This window comes from Nyctereutes procyonoides, unplaced genomic scaffold (genome assembly GCF_905146905.1).
Source record: "Nyctereutes procyonoides isolate TBG_1078 unplaced genomic scaffold, NYPRO_anot_genome, whole genome shotgun sequence".
Classification (NCBI taxonomy): domain Eukaryota; kingdom Metazoa; phylum Chordata; class Mammalia; order Carnivora; family Canidae; genus Nyctereutes; species Nyctereutes procyonoides.
This window is the reverse complement of record NW_026575047.1, coordinates 59,913,814-59,935,873: the sequence shown is the minus strand read 5'-3', so window position 1 is coordinate 59,935,873 and position 22,060 is coordinate 59,913,814. Positions and strand designations below refer to the sequence as shown.

Genomic DNA, 22,060 nt, shown 5'->3' with positions numbered 1-22,060 from the left:
CCCTATCAGATGATTTGCAAATATTTCATTTCATCCCATTATTTGGGTTGTCTTTTCACTTTCTTGATAGGATTCAGTGATGCGTAAATTTTTAATTTTAATGAAGTCCATTTTATCTGTTGTGTCTTTTGTGGCCTGTGTGTTTGGTCTCATATTTGCTTTCAGTCTCCATTTAAGAGACCATTGCTAAAGGTCATGAAGATTAGCACCTGTTTTTCTTTCTAGGAGGTTATAATTTTAGCTCTTAAACTTAGGTTTTGGTCCATTTTGAGTTAATTTTTGTTCATGGTATAGTGTAAAAGTTCAATTTCATTCTTATACAAGATGTGTGCTTCCAGTTTCCCAACACTATTTATTGAAAAGATTGTCCTTTCACCATTGAATAGTCTGGGCACTCTTTTTGAAAATCAATTGACCATAGATGTGAGAATTTATTTTTGGGTTTGCAGTTCTGTTCTTTTGGTCTTTTTGCCTATGCTTATGACAGTAGTGAACCATGTGTTGTGGTTATGTTAGCTTTGTAGTAAGTTTTGAAATTGGGAAGTGTGAATCCTTCAGATTTTTTTTTTTCAAGCTTGTTTTGGCTATTTCCTTTGAAATTCAGTATAACTCTGGGGATGGATTTTTCTACTTTGGTAAGCAGTATTTTTATAAGAATTGCACTGAATTCATATGTTGATTTGGGCAGAATTGTTATTTTAATAATATTAAGTTCTCCAATCCATGAGCAAGGGATATCTTTTCCATTTACTTAGACTTGCTTTCAGCAATGTTTCTTACAGCAATGTTTTGTGATTTTTCAGTGTACAAGTCTTGTGCCTTCTGGATTAAATGTATTGCTAAGTATTTTTTATGCCATATTAAATGGAATTCTTAATTTCTCTTTTGGAATGTTTGTTGCTAGTATATAGGTATATATACTACACTTCAATACATTTTGTGTGTTGAGTTAATATCCAGCAACTTGGCTGAATTTATTTATTGTCACTGACAATTTTTTTTGTGTTTGTTTTTTCTACATATAAGATCATGTTATCTATGAACCAAGATGGTTTTACTTCTTCCTTTCCAATCTGAATGCCTTATATTATTTTTCCCTGCTTTAGCTAGTTCTTCTAGTACTAAGTTGAATAGAAATAGAAAAAGTGGGCATCCTTGTTTTGTTCCTGAATTTAGGAGGAAAGCTTTCATTCTTTCACATTGAGTATAATGTTAGCTGTGGGTTTTTCCATAAATAGCCCTTCAATCAAGAGGAAATTCCTGTCTAGTTCTAATTCGTATTTTTTTCTTATCTTATGTGGGAGATTTGTAGAATCTAGGGTTATCTCCTTTTCAAGGCTAACTTAGAATTATTTCTTTTTTTTCTTGATGGGCCTGCTGTGGGTTTATCAGTTTAGTTAGTCTTTTCAGAGAGACAAATTTTAGCTTTTTTTTTTTTTTTTTTTTGCTATTTCTTGTATCTTTATTATTTCTTTTTCCTGTGGAGTTTGGGTTTAGGTTGATTATTTTCATCCTATCTTCTTGAGGTTAGTGCCGTCTCATTTTCTCACTGTCTTTTCTAATATATAAACTTAAAATTTTAAATTTGTCTTTAAGCAAATCTTAAGGTGTATCCTGCAATACTGCTATGTAGTGATATTTCATTATTTCAGGTTATTTTTTAAATTCCATTAAAATTATTTTTTTGTATTCATTGGTTGTTAAAGTTTCAAACATCAGAAATTTTACTGGTTTCTGCTTTGCATTCAGAGTATGTGATTTACCTTTGACACTTTGAAACTTGTATATGGTCATATAATTTCTATATGCTGAGATTTTATAAATGCTTTATATGTGCCTAAAAGAATGTCTCTTGCAGTTCTGTGGTAAAGTTAGTGTTTGCTTAATGTATCTTTATTTATTTACTTAATTTTAAAGATTATTTATTTTAGAGAGAGAAAAGAGAGCAAAGTGGAGGGGGAAGGGGCAGAAGGAGAGGGAAAATCTTAAGCAGACTCCCTGCTGAATACAAGTCCTGAGATCATGACCTGAACTGAAATCAAGCTTCTGTCCTTTAACCAGCTGAGCCACCAGGTGCCCCTTAGTGCATCTTTTTTTAGCCTTTTACCCTCAATCATTCTGTATTCTTGTAAATTTTATAATTTCTTATAAGTTGTAAATAGTTTAAAATTTCAGTATGATAATGTTGGTTTTTTTTTTAACGTTGGTCTTTTATATGGATCATTTAGGTATTTACATTAAGACAATTACTGATGTATTTTTATTTAAATTGAACACTTCTCAGTGTTTATTTGTCCTTCCTGTTCTCTGTTCCTCTTTCTACATTCCATCTTTCTTTTTTATTGTTGTTAAAGATTTCATTTATTTATTTTTGTGAGAGAAAGAGAGAGCTTGCATATACAAGCGAGGACAAGTTGGGGAGAGGAGCAGAGGGAGAAGAAGACTCCCCACTGAGCAGGAAGCCCAATGTGGGACATGATCCCAGGGACCTGGGATCATGACCTGAGCTGAAGGCAGATGCTTAACCGACTGAGCCACCCAGGCACCCTACATATCATCTTTCTTTGGATTGATATTTTTTTAATTGGTTAACACTCCAACACCCCCTCCCTCCCATTTTGGCTTAGAAATTACACACATTTTTAGTATATATTTCATCTATATGAGTAGTATATTTGTTACATTTTTAGTATTAATAGTTACTCAAGATATTAAAACATCCACCTTTTGACTTACCAAAATCTAATATTTAGTATTTTTACTTTCTTTTAAGCAATGCAAGGACCTTAGTTCCCTTTAACTTTATTTACCCTCTTTCTAATTTAAATTACCATGTTTTTATTGTGTCTTACAATTTTATACATGCACATTTTTAACCATATAATATTGTTATTATATACAGCCAGTATTTTAGATTTTTTCACATAACCTAATATTTCAGTTTTTTTAGTTTTTCTCTATCATTTTTTCTATCATTTTTCTCTTGCCTGAAGAATAGCCTTTAATACTTTCCTTAATGCATCTGTGGTTATGAATTACATTTTTGTGTGTATGAAAATTTCTTATTTCTTCTTCATTTGAGAAGAATGTTTTTGTTAGGAATTTTCTTTAAAAATGCTATTCCATTGTTATTCGGTTTATAATATTTCTGTTAAGGTCAGCGGGAAGTATAGTTATTGCTCCATTAAAGCTAATCAGTTTTTGTATTTCCTCTTAGCTGTTTTTGAGATACTGTTTTGTTTTTACCTTACACAAATTTTACATGTGCATAAAAGTGTGTTTCTTTTTATTTATCTTCCTTGAGGTTAGCAGGACTCTTTACTTATATTTTCTTTATTTTTTTTTCTAGCTTTGTTTAACTATAATTGAAGTATAACATTGTGTAAGCTTAAGATGTACATTGTGATGATTTTATATATATATAATATATATATTGCAAAATAATTACCACAATGAGGTTGGTTGTTAGTTAACAGATCCATCATGTGTGTGTTTTGGGGAGGTAAGAACATTTAAGATCTATGCTCAGCAACATTCGAAACAGAGCTTTTTAAATCTGTGGCTTGATATCTTTTGTCAGTTCTGGAAATTTTTTAGTCCGTATTTCTTCAAACATTGTGTTCTGTTTTCTATTTTTGGGATTCCTTTCACCTGTGTCTGATCTTCTCTCCATCCTGTAAGTCTTTCAGTTCTCTGCTGAAATATTCAGTGACTTATATTTTCAAATCTAAGTAAGTATGGTTATTTTAAAACCTGTGTCTTACAACTCTAATCTGGAGACTCTGTGGATCTCTTTCTGTTGTCTCGTACTTTTAGTAGTTTTTTTAGTCATGTTTTCTAGTCTCATATGCCATTATGTAGTGGACATTATATTTAAAAAATTATTTATTAAATCAGTTTGTGGCCTAAGATATTCTCTAGAGATTATGGGGGGAGAGGGTTGGTCTTCTAGATAATTGAGGTAAATAACTATCTGGGCTCACCTCAGTCTAGTGTCATTGATTGGGAGGATTTCATGCTAAGCCATAATCTGTAAAAACAAACAGCACTGCACAGTTTACCCTTCCTCTGGGGATTTTCCCTGTTGGGATCCCAGCCCAAAATGCGGGCTTTTTTTATGGCTATCCCTTTCTCTCCTGGTGGGCTCTGGACTCCAATTCCTGGTCCTCCCCTCCCCTCCCCAAGGCTTTCAAAAGTAGTATGATTTTTTTTTTCCTTTGTAAGTTCTCCTAACTGGCAGTTACCATCAGCGAAGAGTAGCCTCAGATATATACGGCATTGCTCATCTAGACATCTCTTTGTCTTAACCTTCCTCAGATTCTGGTCTTATAATTCTTTACCATCTTGTTATTTCTGATACTTATATGATTTATTCATCTTTAAGTATTTTGTTTGCCTCCTCTAGTTGTCCTCTGTGGGAGGGTTAGATGAAATTCCAGGTTTGCTGTTCATGGAATTGGAAACTCTTTACAGATTTGTTTTTGCTTTGCATTTGTAACAGCATTTTTTAAAAAAGATTTCATTCATTTATTTATTTTAGGGAGAGAGAGCATATGCATGCATATGCGCATGTGAAGGGGGAGGGAGAGGGAGAAAGAGAATCCTAAGCAGACTCCATGCTGAGCACAGGGCTTCATCTCAACTTTGAGATCATGACCTGAGCAGAAACTAAGAATTGGATACTTAACTGACTGGGCCACCCAGACGACCCTGTAACAGCATTTTTAATAAGAACATTTTTTTGTTAGCACTGTTAATTTAATAAGAATGTTTTTTGTTAGTATTCCCCCCCCCCCTTGGCTTCTATGTATCCCTCCATCTGGAAGTACATACGCTGTTGTTACTTGAGAATCAAGTAGAGTAAATCATAGCGTTCTATGAACTTCATTTCATAAATTGGTGTAAATTACACTGGGCTTTTTGAAGCTGTTTCAGGTATTTATTAGTTCCGTTTATCTGAGAGTGAGTGAGCTAGCCAGAGGTGAAGGGGGGTTGTGAGGAGGGGCAGAAGGAGGGGGAGAGAGAGAGAATCTTTTTTTTTTTTTTTAAGATTTTATTTATTCATAGAGACAGAGAGAGGCAGAGACACAGGCAGAGGGAGAAGCAGGCTCCATACAGGAAGCCTGACGTGGGACTCGGTCCCGGGTCTCCAGGATCACACCCCAGGCTGCAGGCGGCGCTAAACCGCTGCGCCACCGGGGCTGCCCCGAGAGAGAGAATCTTAAGCAGGCTCTCTGCTAGGCTTGATCTCTCAAGCCTGAGATCATGACCTGAGCCAAAATCAAGAGTTAGACACTTAACTGACTGAGCCACCCAGGTACCCTTATTAGTTCTTTTTAATTTGAAAACTTAACTATTTTCTTGAAGTAAGAAGCTCTTCACCATTTAGTATTCTTTATTTCTTGGTTGGGAAGGTTTTGCTCTACATGTATTAACACCACCATTTTTTGCCCACCATTAAATAGGACAGTCTGCAATATTTTGTGGCCGTTCTGGAAAACAGCTAAAGCGTTGTCACAGCAGTCAGCCAGGAATGCTGCTGGATAGCTGGTCCCGGATGGTAAAGAGCCTAAATGTGTCATCCTCTGTGAACCAGGCTTCTCGTCTTATTGATGGCAGTGAGCCCTGCTGGCAGTCATCTGGTTCGCAAGGAAAGGTAGGTGTTCCATTGGGATACTTCCAGAAATGCTTCTATTTAGATGATTTTATCTTCTAAGCTTCAAAATGAACTTTGAAGAAAAACCTATTGAGTTATATTGTGATGGCACCTGTCAGTACTGATTTTGTATTTTAGTTCAGAATTATTTTTAAAGCAACTGAGTAATATACCATCCAGGTTTTTTTAAGATTCTCTTTATTTATTCATGAGACACACATACAGAGAGAGGTAGAAACATAGGCATAGTAAGAAGCAGGCTCCATGCAGGAAGCCTGATATGGGACTCAGTCCCCAAACCCAGGATCACGCCCTGAACCAAAGGCAGGCACCCAACTGCTGAGCCACCCAGATGTCCCTATCCAGTTTTTATTGTCAGAGATTTTTAATGATATATGTAACAGATTTTATCTAACTGACCAATTGATACAGCGAGTAATAGGGTGCAATTGTTTTCTGTTACTTTCCCACATAAAATGTATGAGTTCAGATTCTGCTTCTGGAAAGCAGTTTTTCTAATATATCTGAACAAATAGGTGTTGCTCTTCGGAATGTTATAATTGCATGCAAGTGTCTGAACTTATGGTCCAGCTTGGAGAGAGGGGCTGTGTTTCCATCTTGACTCTAGTATTTTTTATAACCCACCGCTTGATGAGTATAAAGGCCCCTCCCCCCCCCAGGTCAGGCGTCTATAAACACATCATTTCTGGGTTTAGAGTGAGACTTTCCTCTAATAAGTAGTGGGGTGGAATACTCCTCTCAGGCCATATTCTGTATTAATTAATTAATTAATTAATTATTTTTTTATTAATAAATTTATTTTTTATTGGTGTTCAGTTTGCCAACGTACAGAATAACACCCAGTGCTCATCCCGTCAAGTGCCCACCTCAGTGCCCGCCACCCAGTCACCCCCACCCCCCTCCCTCCTCCCCTTCCACCACCCCTAGTTCGTTTCCCAGAGTTCGGAGTCTTCCATGTTCTGTCTCTCTTTCTGATATTTCCCACTTATTTTTTCTCCTTTCCCCTTTATTCCCTTTCACTATTTTTTTATATTCCCCAAATGAATGACCATCATATTATGTATTTAGAAAATCTCATGTAGATTTGAGCTTTGGTGATACTATTTTCATGGCTAAAATATGGCTGAATTTTATAAATTGAGAATACATTTTTTTGTTTTTTTTTTTAAAGCATTGGATTCGTTTGGAGATTTTCCCAGATGTTCTTGTTCATAGATTAAAAATGATAGTTGATCCCGCTGACAGTAGCTACATGCCTTCCCTTGTGGTGGTGTCAGGTAATTGAATTAGATTATTCAGCATCTTCTGTCATATGATACAACCACCTTTGTCTGATTTCTTTATCCCTTCCCCCCCCCAGGTGGAAATTCCCTAAATAATCTAATTGAACTAAAGACAATCAATATTAACCCCACTGACACAACAGTGTCCCTTCTGAATGACTGCACAGAGGTAAGTAGGTGTTCTTTTTTGATAGTTTGCAAATGACAATGGAGATGACTTTTTTGACTGTCTCTATAATAACATTGAGGCTATTTTCCCCCTAAATTAAGTAATTACATTTTAAAATTTGACAGGTACATAACTTGAATTTGCTATTTATCAGATCAGCTTGAAAAGGAAACAAAGTAAGTCTCATTCTTACCATCTTAGTAAGAAGTGAGGGTAAAGCTCCTGGAAAAATTGTTACCAGGCACTTCAGAATACTCTTTGTAACCAGCACAGGATTGTTTTCATTGTGTATCTACTAATATGTGATGGTTTTTTCTAACTGCACATGTGACACTGATACTGCTTTTTTGTTTTCATACCTGTTGACATTAAATGCTGAGCTATTGATCTGTTTTGATGCATTATAAGGTAATTTTCAAGATTGAATACAAGCTTCTTACAAATCTTGAAAATACTATCTGAGAGATCAGTGAAGGTTCTTTTATGTAGTACCTCTATAATAAGGAGCAGTGAGACTTTCAATCTTCCCATAAATTTTTCTACTGAGATGTCAACACTATTTTAACAAATTAAATATTCTTCAAATAATAGCATCCATACTATTGTCTCATGAGGACTTACTTAATTGGTATGATAGTGGATAAAGATATTAAATAAAGAACTTTTATTGATCTAAAGTTAAGTATAAGTAAGTTTATTTTTAAATTATTAAATGTAGTTAGCCATTCATTATTATTAGGCTGCCTGCATAAGGGCAGACAAATTCAAGGTGGTCCCAGTGTGTTACTTAAAACAAGCTGATACATAGCCATTAGGTTTGTAACTTGTTTCCAGTCTATGGGAATGTACCAGCTCCTTTTCCCAAGGCAGAGAATTGATGATCTGACCCTTATTTCCAATCTTCAATAAATAGAATTATAGAATATTATTAATTCTTGAAAGTCATTGAACTATTTTGTGATATACGAATTAGTTAATTAATAATTATTACCAGTGGTGTTAATGAATAAACTGGTAAATTATTAAAATGAAAGATAATATTGAATTTTTCTGAAAAAGATACTATTGAATTTTCGTGCATTTTATTGTTAACTCATTATTAGGTAACTGAAAGCAGCTTGTCTAACGTCTTAATTATACTTCTAATGAATTTGTACTTTAAATTAAAAACTAGAGTTAATTAAATCAGTAACTGAGATTATTGTTCATAAAAGGTATATTGTCCAATAAATTTTCAATTTAGAACAATTTATTATATAGTATACATGACATGTGAGAAATATGAAGCATTATGAGTAATTGGAAAACTCATGACCCACTCTCCGTTGCTCCAACCAATTTAAGAACTAGAATATTATCATTCATGGGAAGCCACTGGACATTCTAGCAGTCTTTCCTATAAAAATGGCTTATTATGGTAATTTTTTAATATAACCAAAAATAGAAAGTATACTGACTCCCCTACAAACCTTTGACCTATTTCAGCAATCATCAACATTTTGTCAATTCTGTTTCATTGTCTCCTTCTGTAAGTCTATTTTTACATTCCTAGAATGTTTAAAAGCAAATCCGAGATACGATCTTATCCATATTGTGTACTTCAATATTAATCTCTAGCAAGGACTGAGAAAATGTAACCGCAATGCCATTATCACAGCTAACGGTTATTCTTTAATATCATACAATATCCAGTCAGCGTATACATTTTCCCAATTATCCCATAAATATTTTTTTGCAGTTAGTTTATGTGCCTGCACTTTGTACTTCATTTAAGTCTTGATTCTCTTGGTTTTTTTCTTGCTAAAGAAGGAAATTGGGTTTTCTTTTCCTGTAGCATTTTTCATTTTTTATTTTTTTTATTTATTTATTTATTTATTTATTTATTTATTTATTTATTTATTTATTTAAATTTTTATTTATTTATGATAGTCACACAGAGAGAGCGAGAGAGAGAAAGGCAGAGACACAGGCAGAGGGAGAAGCAGGCTCCATGCACCGGGAGCCCGATGTGGGATTCGATCCCGGGTCTCCAGGATCGCGCCCTGGGCCAAAGGCAGGCGCCAAACCGCTGCGCCACCCAGGGATCCCCAGCATTTTTCATTTTTTAATTTGTCTTTTGCATCCCAGTGGTTTTGTTCCCACCTGTGCTTCCTGTGACATCATAGGTAGTAGATCTTGAGGTTTGATCAAATTCAATTGAAGCAATAGGAAGTCACTTGAAGTATATGTGCTTTGTGCTTCATTACTCTTTGTTCATAGGAAATGAAAGAATAGAGGAATACTGTAAATGCCAAATAGTAGGATATGGGGCATTCTGCAGGACAAAGAACTATCCTTAACAAATGAATGTCAAGGCGTAACAGAGGGAGGTTGCATCCTATTTGGATCTTGATTTGAATAAGCCAACAATAGAAAAATGTTTACGAGAGGATCAGAAAAGTTAATCACTGGTAGCATATTAGATGATCTGTGAAATTATTGTTTTAGCTATGATAATAGTAATGTGGATATATTTTTTAAAAGCCCGTACTTGTTTGATACATACAAAAGTTATGAGACAACATGCTGCCTGGAATTTTCTTATTATAATCCATATATGAGCAAAATTGCTTATATGTTGATTACTTGGAACTATGTGATAGTGTTGCAGTATACATATTTTTATTCTAAAAATTATGAAGGTGCTTAACTGATATTTAATCTTTTTCCTAATACATCTTGATTCAAGGAAGCTTTTTTTTTTTTTTTGAGAGAGAGTGAGAGTGGGAGAGCCCATGTGCGAGAGCATGCAAGTGAGGGGGTGGGGGTGGTGGACAGGGGCAGAGGGAAAGAGAGAATCCCAAGTAGGCTTCACACCCAGTACAGATGTGGGGCTCAATCTCAGGATCCTGAGATCATGACCTGAGCTGAAATCAAGAATCAGATGCTTAACCTACTGAGCCACCCACGTGCCCCTCAAGAAAGCTTTAAGACAAAAAGTTTCTAGTCATCCAGTAAGGCTATCATAGTTTGATTTTAGTAAGAAAATAAGTGTGAGTCCAGTGCCCTGGGTAGACATACTTGGTGATTAATGACTTCTTTTAAATTGTCCTCAAACATGACGGTATTAATTTTGCCTAACTTGCTTGATATTTCCAGAACTTAAGTAAAAGAGCTCTAGTTTTCTACACATTCCATGTCTCAAATGTGCTGCTCCCAGTTTAAGTATTTCATGTATTTGATTCTAAAAAGTCTGTAGCTTACTGTTTTTGTGTCTAGTATCACAGGTATATTGAAATTGCTATAAAGCAGTGCAGGAGTTCGGGAATTGATTGTAAAATCCATGGTCTTATCCTGCTGGGACGGATCCGTGCAGAGGAGGAAGATTTGGCTGCAGTTCCTTTCTTAGCCTCAGACAATGAAGAGGAAGAGGATGAGAAAGGCAACAGTGGGAGGTGAGAGCCATTTGTTATTGGTCGTGCTCATTCCAAAATTCTCACTTTCAAAAGTGAATATTTAATTAGACTGTATTCCATAATGAGAATAGTTTTATGTACTCAGGTAAATTTTAGTTTTTAAAACTTTAATTTTAGGAGAATGTTTAATGTAGAAACATTGTATTTAGATAAATATTAAAAAGAGGAAATAAAAATGTTGGATTTTTTTTTTCTACCTGAAATATTGCAGCTAATATTTTGGTGTATATACTTGTAGTTTTCTTTTTATCTGTCCCTAATTGTGTTTTCCTTTGAAATGGATATATGATATATATTTTACAGTTTTCTTTGCTAAATATTTTACTGTTAACTTCAAAACAGTTTATGATGATAAAATACATTATACATAAAACTTATCCTCTTAGCTATTTTTAACTGTCTGGTTTTGTGACATTAAGTACATTCACATCATTGTGCAATTATGGGCAACATTCATTTCCAAAATATCCATATCATTAGTCTTCTCTCATATAATTTTATTGAGTGCAGTATTTCATCTTATGACTGACTATGTTCTCATTTTCTTAATTCGATAATTTGCAAGAGTGCTATAGTGATAACTATTACCATTTTCCTTCATCATCCATTAAATACCTATTGTGGGCTAAACTGTTCTCCATCCTGTGAATGCTGTGGCAAATATGCAAAATAAGATAAAACAAACTCACACACATCAAGAGTGGCTTTCGATTGTGTAAAGTGCATGAAGAAGTTCATAGTGCTTTAAAAAATCTAGAAAAAAGCATTGATTTGTCAGGAGAATAAGGAAAACTCCCTCTAAAAGGCATACTTTCAGGAAAAGTCAGAGTTTTCAAAGCAGAGGTGTTTTTGGCAAGCAAATAGCATATACCAAGGATGAAGAAAGATATCTGCCCAGTTTCTGCATGTTTGCTCTTTTAAATTCTGTTTATAGAGGACTCATATGTACAGGGGGTTGTGTTCTGGGTCTTGTTCATGTCCCAGCAGAAAACAATGTAGATGATCTCTCTTCCTCAGATAAGTTGTATTTTCATAGCTAGATGGCTAAAAGTAAATTGCTAAGTCAAACGATATGCAAAATCAGTTGATACGTGTTACTATTGTTCTGCTGCTGTAGCCTGGTCTTTGCAGATACACAAAGGAGGCAGGTACCATGCTAGCTGAGTTCTTCTAACCACTGCCTTTTGCAGTAAGTGCTTTTCTTTTAGAAATAGAGGAGTGCTGCCTCTCACTGCTATTAAAGCATATCCTTTTAGTCATGAATGAGTGGCAAGTGTGATAATAAGTGAGACTATTCTAGGGTTCTGTGATCTTGGGTTTGGATTCTTTCTTGTTTTATTTTGGAACGTTTGCATTAAAACTGTAAAGAAAATAGCATATATTATGTAACATTACCTCATCTAGAATATATGTTGCACTGTATGTTATGATTCAAACTGATGGTATCTGTGTACATTAAAGGAAAATACCAGTTCACTTATATGAATCATTGAGATTTCCAAGAGAAAGGATTATGGCTTTGCATATTTTTATTCAGTAGCTATGAAAATGAGTTGGGTGAATATGTACATGTACTGTATATGTGAGATAATTAAAAAAGTTTGAGCTTTACTCATTGATTAAGTTTTTACAAATATTGAATACATTAATAGAAGAATTCTGGGTATTTGAATGTAATGGTTTTCTTTTCCTGTAAGACCAGCTAATGATTTCAAGGTGGTCCAAACACCCACAGGGTACACACCCAACTGGGGTATGCCCACACTGACTGCCTGCTGGCCTCCTTTCTGAAGGGTTGGTCATTACATGGTACCAGTTACTACACATTTTGAGTATCACTCTTGGTGTTCCATACATACTTTTGACTAAAAATATGTTACAGGGTATGTCAGTATAGATGGTCCCAGATTTACGATAGTTTGACTTGCAAGTTTTTTTTACTTTACAATAGTGCAAAAGTAATACACATTCTTTAGAAACTGTACTTTGAATTTTGATCTTTTCCCAAGTTAGCAATATGTGGTACAATCCTCTTGTAATACTGGGCAGCAGCAATGAGCACCCATCCATGAAATCATAAGGATAAGTAACCAATATATTTATTATAGCCATTCTTTAATACTGCTTTTTTACTTTCAGTATACTATTCAAGAAATTACATTAGATATTCGACACTTTATTGTAAAATAGGCTTGTGTTAGGTGATTTTGTCCATCTGTAAGATAATGTAAATGTTCTCAGCATGTTCAAGGTAGGCAAGGCTAAGGTTTGATGTTGAGTAGGTTAGGTGCATTTTTAAAATGCATTTCAACAGGATTTTTTCAATTTATGATGAGTTTATTGGGGTATAGTACCATTGTAAGTAGAGGAAGATCTGTAATTACAGTATATATATACTTGCTTTCTTGTGCCTGGTATCAGATGAAAGAATTTTCCTACATTTTAATACCCAAGCCATAAAATTTTGATCCTTTAAAGTAAATATTCATTAGTATATAATATGGTAAAAAAAAAAATCTTACCTAGCTAGAACCTAGTCTCTGGAGCCTTTAATTGTCCATCCTAGTTTATAAAAAGAGAACAAAAGCAATTGAAAAGCCAAAAACCTCAAACACAGATTCCTTAGTACCTGGCATCAACTAATAATCAAGAGAATAACACTATGTACTTAATGATCTCAAGTTTGAGAATTAGAGTGCTTTGTTGACTATACTTTGAACTTATTGAAGGCAGGTTAAGAGATAGAATGAGCAAGGTGGTAGGAGCCAACTGCCAGAGAGAACTATGCTTCAGAAGCCTTGGGGTACAGAGCAGACTTCTCAGGAGAGAAAGGATGTAGGGGACCTCTAGCCCAGCTAGCCTTATGGTGGGCAGAGGGTGTGTAGCCAGAAAATTGCATTTTGCTTTGGGACATGTATTTGTGTTAGAGTACCTCAAAAGTCGTATGGCTGTGACTATTTTATTAGTTCTTTGAGGGAAAATATGACCAAACAGATGTTTAGATTTAGGGCCATTGCCACAGTGCCTGACCCAGTGGTGATTCCTGGGGCCATTTAATAATTAATATTCTCAGCATTTAACATCTGTAGTAACTGTATGTTGAGGCATTGGGTGGGAATATCTGTGAGTCAGTAAAACAGCTGGTATATAAGAAGAAAGGAGAGCTGCATAGTGTGTCATAGAAAGGTCTCCATTGAAAACACTAGAGTTAAATTATATTATTAAAAGGTAGCATGCTGGTATCTAGAAATTTTGACCCTCTGGCACACTAATTTCTTCTAGGTTTTATTTATTTTAGTTTTAATTTATTTAAGTTTTACTAAAAAAGAACTTTAAGAGTCTTATAATAACCAACAATTTTGCTTGCTTGAGATTGCTTTCCTTTTTGCTTAAAAAAAATATTTTTATGTTGAATGATCTCTATTTCTGTCTTTTTTGTTTGGTTAGCCTTATTAGAAAGAAGGCTGCAGGGCTGGAATCAGCAGCTACAATAAGAACCAAAGTGTTTGTGTGGGGACTGAATGACAAGGACCAGCTGGGCGGCCTGAAGGGCTCTAAGGTATCCTTCTTCTGCCTGTAGTTTCTGTGTTACCTGTCATCAAATTATTAAGGATGAGCTTTGTTGGTACATTTGTCCTGGAGACTCAATAATAATCAGACCTCTTTTGAAGTTTTTATGATGCCTTACCTTCTATCAGTTGTTTTTTAAATTGACTTTTCTGAAGAAATCCTTCATAGACATCAAAATTTAGTTTCTGTTAAAGCCCCTGTCCTTGGAAAATAGTGCACTTTATTATTATTTTTTAAACATTTTATTTATTCACAAGAGACATGGAGAGGGAGAGAGGCAGAGACACAGGCAGAGGGAGAAGCAGGCTCTCTGCAGGAAGCCCAATGTGAGACTTGATCCCAGGACTCTGGGATCATGCCCTGAGCCAAAGGCAGATACTCAACCACTGAGCCACCCAGGTGTTCCAATAGCGCACTTTGGATGTAGTTGTATTACTGCTGCTCAGTAAACTAGAAAATACATTTTTGAAAATATTCAATAAGTATATAGATGAAAATTATAAACAGTAATTATATTTATCTTGCCTTCAAAACAGTAAGCATTTTTGCTTACCATGAACAAAATAATGTGTAAAAAATGCCATAGTGGTATGAAGATGAGCAAGATATCATTTAAAGAGTAGATAGAACAAATGATGCCTTTGAACTAGAGTTGAATTAATCATCCGTTATGTTACTTAGTGTCTCTTAGCTGAGGAACCATAAAACAAATTCCTCCATGAAGTTTTAGTGCCTGGAAACGGTTTCTCTTCAGTGAGTGTCTCTGTTACCTTTTAGTATTCTGTGAGACTTTTACCCATGGTAAGATCCCTTATTGCCTGCATTTTTAGGAAAGTTAGAATTCATTTTAAATCTCTCCTTTCAAGTATAACAAATTTTCTACTTTATTTGAAAGGCCTTGAATGCATTTGTGTTTTAAGGCCCCTAGTCTCCATTTGGAGGTGGGCCAGGGGCAGTAAAGTCTGGGAGTCTCAGTTGTGATAGTGTGGGGCTCTCTAGGTGATCCTGAGCACATGGCCCTTTGTTGGAGTTTGCATGTGAAGAATAGATTTGGCATTTCATGGTTGGGATGAAGAGTCTTTCTTGCACTGTAGTAGTGACTATCTGATCATTTCTGGGATTCATAAAGGGTTTCTTAGACAAGGGCTTTAAGAATTTTAAATTAAGTCACACCCATCTACAATGGGAAGTTGAAGCATTTAATTTCTTAGAGATGTCAGAATCAATAAGAATGAGCAGCACATGACCTGAAATAAAGCATAGTTTACTAGACTATGCTTGGTTTTATCTTTACATTATGTGTATTTTATTTTTCACCTTTTATTATGGAGCTGTTCAAACATAGCAGGTAGAAAGAATATAGGGACCTGAGCCCTCATATTCTGGTACCAGCTTCAACAGTTAACAGTAAAGGGTCATATTTTTTGTCTTTATTTTATTTTACTTTTTATTTTTTAATTTTTAAAAAAGATTTTATTTATTCATGAGAGACACAGAGAGAGGCAGAGACATAGAGGGAGAAGCAGGCTACTTGCAGGGAGCCTGATGCACTACTCGATTCTTGAACTGAAGACAGATGTTCAACTACTGAGCCACCCAGGTGTCCCTGTCTTTATTAACTTAACTTCTTTTATACCCCTCCACCCCCCATTTAAAGTATATCTCAATATATCATTTCATCCTTGGAATACTCTGGTGTATCTCTAAGAGAAAAGAACTTCTTTGGTTAATATAATCATGCAAATTAAAAGTAATTCCTTGTATCATCTAGTAAGGTTACTTGTAATTTTAAAAGTGTAAATAAAATGACCTTTTTCCTTCTTTTGCTTAACAAAAAAATCCCGTTCTAGATAAAGGTTCCTTCGTTCTCTGAGACACTATCTGCTTTGAATGTAGTACAGGTGGCTGGTGGTTCTAAAAGTTTGTTTGCAGGTATGATTCATATACTAAAAAATTTTTAAGTTATACTTACCATTAAAAACATAGTTGTTATGTTGCGAAAAGTGAGTCTTGTCTTTGCTCTCGTTCTTTGCAGTGACTGTGGAAGGGAAGGTATATGCCTGTGGAGAAGCCACGAATGGCCGACTGGGACTGGGCCTCTCTAGCGGGACTGTGCCTATCCCTCGGCAGATCACAGCTCTTAGCAGTTATGTGGTCAAGAAGGTGGCCGTTCATTCAGGTACCAGGCCAGAGTTGGCACTTGTATGCAATTAAGCCTGTTGTTCATGCTTTGTAAATAACTGTCGCCCTTAAATAATTTTCCCTAGGGTATCCTTGCATTCTTTTTCAAGTTTAATTATTAAGATTAAAAATTGGGTAATGTAAATCTCCAGGTGGCCTAGAATTTAATTATTGTTGCTACATAAGGCTTTGTAGAGATCAGCAGTTGTTGGCATTCCGGGTGTATGGGGACTACCACTCTCTAAGATGTGAGTTTTCAGTCTCAGAGCTATGGTCTCTGTCTGGCTCATGGGATCTTTGAAATACCATGTTTTGTGCTTAAATATTGTTATTTTTCTGTAGAAGGAGCATATACCTTCAGGTTTCCAAAGTGTCTGTGAACCCCTGTGATAAGAAAGATTCTTTGAAAAAAATCACATACCCTCAATTTAGGAAACCTTTACTAAGATCTATTTTAAAGCACTATGCAAGACCTCTGAAGAATGGAACCAAATTAGGTACAAAGTTCAGTTAATGCCTGCACCGAACATATTTAGATTTAACCCCATATAAAAGCAAGTCCAAACAGTAGTGGCTTAAACATGATAGATTTTTACTTTTCTTCCCTGTAAAAGTCTGGGGATGGGCTCCAGGGCCAGTATGGTAGCTCTGTGCCCATGAGGAGTACAAGTGCAGGCTTTTCTTTTTTTCAACCGTCCTTGACAGATGGCCATGCAGCTTTGTCTGGGTGAGCACAGACAGATATTTCCTCTAGCTCACTTAGCTCCTCTAAAGTGCTTTTCAGGATGCCTCGCTCACTTCTTTTGCTTCTTTGTCATGATCCTCTCTGGGCAAGAGAGTCTGGGAAGTATAGATTTTAACTGAGCATATTGTTACTCTTGTTAGTATGGGTTCTGTTGGTAAAGAATAGGGCAGAATGAATAATGTGGGTGACTGGGAGCCCATGAGTTGGCTGGGAGCCCATCCCCACACTGGGGAAGAACATGACCATGAAAGAGTGAGTATAATGCTCTCACTATACTGAATGATGGTGCTTTTGCTTAAATAACTCCACAGTTGGTGTACATTTCTCTCAGGCTTAATTGCCAGTGCATTTGATAATTTGTCTAGTCATAAATGTACTTATTTTTTTCTTTTTCTCCATCTGAATTTTGATCTTTTGTATATTTAACATAACAGGAACCCCATTATTAAACACGGCACTATTTTGCTGCTTCTTTGCAAGTAAAATTCATTCTAGGATTTAAACTTTGTAGTTTAATAAAAGTTCACTTTATATATTTGTCACCCTGAAAATATATAATTGATCTTATCTACTCATTTATTGCATACATATTCATTGAACACATGCTGCATGTTAGGTGGAGTAAGTAATTATGCTATGAACTTTTTGTAAACCATCTTCGGCAGCCCATATCTGTGTGGATGTTGCAGGTGGCCGGCATGCTACAGCTTTAACTGTTGATGGGAAAGTGTTTTCTTGGGGTGAAGGTGATGATGGCAAACTTGGACACTTCAGCAGAATGTAAGAATATTTTCTTTATTACTTGCTAATAAGAAATGGTTACTGATAATAGTGAATATCTTTTGGTTGTTAATTTGCAGAAAATTAAATAGGATAGGTCATTTTTGAAAATGGAACTTAAAAATATATTTGTTAGAAATATCTATAAATGTGGGGTGCCTGGGTGGTTTAGTCAGTTAATAGTCTACCTTTGGCTTAGGTTGTGATCCCAGAGTCCTGGTGGTGTCTGGTGGTGGGGTAGGGGGGATGGTCCCTGCTCAGCGGGGAGCCTGCTTTTCCTTTTCCTTCCTACTCGCACTTTCTCTTACCATCTCTGTCTCTCTTTCAAATAAATAAAATTTTTTAAAAAAAATCTATGAAGGTGATTTGGCCTCACACGATCTGTTTTAACGTTTGATAGTTAAGTTGATCTACGGATATTGTTTTCTCTAAATGTGAATCAGTGTAGATGTCCTTTTTTTCTTCTTTAAAAAAGACTGACTTGATTATAGGGAATATTATTTAATCTTACTTTAGGAACTGTGACAAGCCACGGCTTATAGAGGCCCTGAAAACCAAGCGTATCCGGGATATTGCCTGTGGGAGCTCGCACAGCGCAGCCCTTACATCCAGTGGGGAGCTGTACACCTGGGGCCTTGGCGAGTACGGCCGGTTGGGACATGGGGATAATACAACACAACTGAAGCCCAAAATGGTGATTATACACATTTTTGTTGCTTACAGAAAGCTTACTATCTGCTAATTTCAAAAGAAGATACGCTTTGAGTCTAGGAAAGTTCATAGACATGTGCATTATTGGCTTTCAGTCTGTGGAAAAAATTTCCCTTATTTTCTCAGTGCCTGTGCTTGATTCTGTTTTTAAATTTGTAATTGAATAGGTGAAAGTCCTTCTTGGTCACAGAGTAATCCAGGTTGCATGTGGAAGTAGAGATGCACAGACCCTGGCTCTGACTGATGAAGGTGAGCTCCTGCCTCTGTTTCTGGGTGGGTAGGAACATCATGAAGCGCTGGCCTGAAGTATACATTTTTTAAACCTAGGTTTAGTATTTTCCTGGGGTGACGGTGACTTTGGAAAGCTGGGCCGGGGAGGAAGTGAAGGCTGTAACATTCCTCAGAACATTGAGAGACTGAATGGACAGGGGGTGTGCCAGATCGAGTGCGGAGCTCAGTTCTCCTTGGCTCTCACCAAGTCAGGAGTGGTGTGGACATGGTATGTAAACTTGCTGTCACCCATCAATGTGTCTGAGTCCATGTGAAACAGTGGTGGGCCTCTGTCCCATGCCCACCCTGGAGGGATGGTTAAATATTCATTTTCATACTCATCCAGGCATCTTCTTTCTTTTATTTATTTCGAGTTGGGATTAGTGACAATATCATAATGAGAAATTTTTCATTATAACTGGGTCATTTGCCAAAGACACTAGAGAAATTTTAGCCCAGCTTGTCTTCCCTGTTTAGGTGAGGTTTACATAGAGGATTTCTTCTTTCCTACCATGCCAGGAGTCTAGTTATCAAATGGGCAGAAAGCAGACTTCTGATTTCTTTGGTCTTGAAAAAGTTCACGTCTTTCTTGTGAAAGCTTCCTTTATTAAATTTAAAAGGAGTGGGGCATCCATACCCCAAGGTGATGGGCCTTAGCTTGAGTATTATGACTCAGAGGCAGCTTGAGGAATTCTAATTCTACATCAGTAACTTAAATGTTCTATAGCACACATTAAGAATCTTGCTATAGAATTAATAAATGAATTTGAACTAATGATATACTATTTTATAACATAATTTCAGAGCCCCTGGGTACTGTGTGATGTTAATGAGCCGGCTCTGCTGTAAACCATTAGTGTTTTTCTGTGGAATGTTACTAGATGATAACCATATATTAAAATTTATACTGTTGTCCTCCTTGCAGGGGGAAGGGGGATTACTTCAGATTGGGCCACGGCTCTGATGTGCATGTGCGGAAGCCACAGGTGGTGGAAGGGCTGAGAGGGAAGAAGATTGTGCATGTGGCTGTCGGGGCCCTGCACTGTCTGGCGGTCACAGATGCAGGGCAGGTAAGCTGAGGTCACAAGTCCTTGTTTTGACAGTATAATTCATGATGAAATGCAATGAATCTTAGTGCTTACAGAATGAGGAGGGTAGGCAATGCTCATTTTGTTCTTCTGCATATCTGCTTAGTTGTCAGCATGCTCAGAGGTACCTGGTAAAGGGTTGCTGACTGACATGTGTTGTAAAGTGCTGGGCTTTCCTGCTTGAAAGTCCACCTGGAAATGTGTAAAGATTATTGTCATTGAAAGGGATCCTACTGCTAAGGTATTAGCAGTGTTTTTTACTTTAGAAATTGATAGTTGATGGAAAGATAAATGTGTCATTTTAGAAATAAAGTCATCTGTGACAAGTATTATTCTGCTTTGAGAGTCCATGGATGCTATATTTTTAAAAATTTACTTATGACAACAAATTAGCACAGTGGTTTTCTTTATTTTTCAAATATTTATTTAAATTCTATTTAGTTAATAGTGTGTAATACTGGTTTGAGGAGTAGAATTTAGTGAATCATGAATTACATATAACACCCAGTGCTCATCATAATAAAGAGCATACTGTTTTTTAATCAAAATGAATCAAAAATGAATTATTCCTCCTAATTCTGTAAAGCCAAGAAGTGAATTACATGAAAAGTGAGCATACTGTTTTTGATCATTTTTCTTTGCAAAATAAAGGAAAAAATAAGTATTGAACTTAGTTGAAGAGGAGAATCTCCCTGCTTCCTAAATCAAAACAGAACAGATGAATTCATTGGGTTGATTTTAAGTAAATACTTATTTTTAGTTATTGGAAAGAATTTTGAAGTAAATTTAAAGAAAATGTTCTCAAATGTTGAAAAATTCTCTTTTTGTTCCCTGTAACAGGTTTATGCTTGGGGGGATAATGACCATGGGCAACAAGGCAATGGCACGACCACAGTTAACAGAAAGCCCACACTTGTGCAAGGCTTAGAAGGCCAGAAGATCACACGAGTGGCTTGTGGGTCTTCACACAGTGTGGCATGGACTACCATTGATGTAGCAACACCCTCTGTCCATGAGCCTGTCCTCTTTCAAACTGCAAGAGACCCTTTAGGTGCTTCCTATTTAGGTAACATAGATTTGTATTTAGTATGAGATCCTTCTGTATGGTATAGCAACATCATAGATAGAGTATTTAATAACACCACCAGATCAGAGGTTGTAGCACTGTGTTAACTGCGTTCTGAACCAAGGCCACAAAATAATCTTTCGTTTTTGCATGCTGGCATAAAAATTTTAAAAAGAAATATGATGCTGAGTCTTATATTATGATCAGGTCAACTCTGGCAGTGCTGTGTAATAACTATTTGACATATATAAGCACTGTGGTGGGCTACTTGGTATTTTTAACAGCTCTATTCAGATATAATTGACATACAACAAACCGTGCATATTTAAATTGTAGTTTCCATGAGCTTTGACATGGGTGCACCTGTGAAAGCATCACTGCAGTCAAGATAAGTGAACATATTCATCATATTCTTTGTACTCCTTCTGAGCTTCCCTTCCTCCCACAACCACTGGCTTGCTTTCTGACACTGTATCAGTTTGCATTTTGGAGAATTTTATATAAATGGAATCATACAGTATGTACTTTTTAAATCTCACTTTTTAAATTCAGCATAATTATTTTGAGATCATCCATGTTGCATGTACCAGTAATTCATTCTTTTTTATTGTCAAGTATATTTCATTTATGGATATACTGCAATTTGTTATTAGTTACCTGTGGTTGGACTTTGAGGTTATTTCCAGTTTTGGCTATACAAATGCAATTGCTATGAAAATTCATGTACAGATCTTTATATGCACCTACAGTTGCATTTTAGGGTAAATACCTAGGAGACAAATGGTTGAATTCGTCTGTAGCTGTATTTTTATCTTCTTAAGAATCCTACAGACTGTTTTTGCAAAGTTGTTGTACCAAAGCTCAAGCTCCTCCATATTTTTGTCTACACTTGGTTTGGTTTCTTTATAATTTTAGCCTAGATTTGTGTAGATGTGTAATGGTATCTCATTGTGGTTTTACTTAGCATTTCCCTGATGACTAATGATGTTGAGCATCATGTGTATTTACCATCCAAATGTGTTATTTGTTGTGTCTATTCCTATCTTTTGCTTATATTTAAAATTA

The 22,060-nt window shown here is 35.9% G+C and overlaps 1 protein-coding gene across 4 annotated transcripts in view; it reads left to right on the top strand.

Moving 5' to 3' along the window:
- The window catches only part of HERC2 (HECT and RLD domain containing E3 ubiquitin protein ligase 2), a 235,293-nt gene that overhangs the window by 147,325 nt on the left and 65,908 nt on the right, over nt 1-22,060 (top strand). For 3 of the 4 annotated variants that reach the window (XM_055326875.1, XM_055326874.1, XM_055326873.1), the window contains 13 exons: nt 5,466-5,656; nt 6,849-6,954; nt 7,038-7,129; nt 10,388-10,563; nt 14,032-14,143; nt 16,005-16,086; nt 16,190-16,333; nt 17,770-17,860; nt 18,377-18,554; nt 18,739-18,820; nt 18,899-19,070; nt 19,767-19,911; nt 20,770-20,995. In XM_055326875.1, the coding sequence (XP_055182850.1) occupies nt 5,466-5,656; nt 6,849-6,954; nt 7,038-7,129; nt 10,388-10,563; nt 14,032-14,143; nt 16,005-16,086; nt 16,190-16,333; nt 17,770-17,860; nt 18,377-18,554; nt 18,739-18,820; nt 18,899-19,070; nt 19,767-19,911; nt 20,770-20,995 (1,797 nt within the window). The remainder of the gene's footprint in view (nt 1-5,465; nt 5,657-6,848; nt 6,955-7,037; nt 7,130-10,387; nt 10,564-14,031; nt 14,144-16,004; nt 16,087-16,189; nt 16,334-17,769; nt 17,861-18,376; nt 18,555-18,738; nt 18,821-18,898; nt 19,071-19,766; nt 19,912-20,769; nt 20,996-22,060) is intronic. The other variant, XM_055326876.1, reaches the window with a different exon arrangement.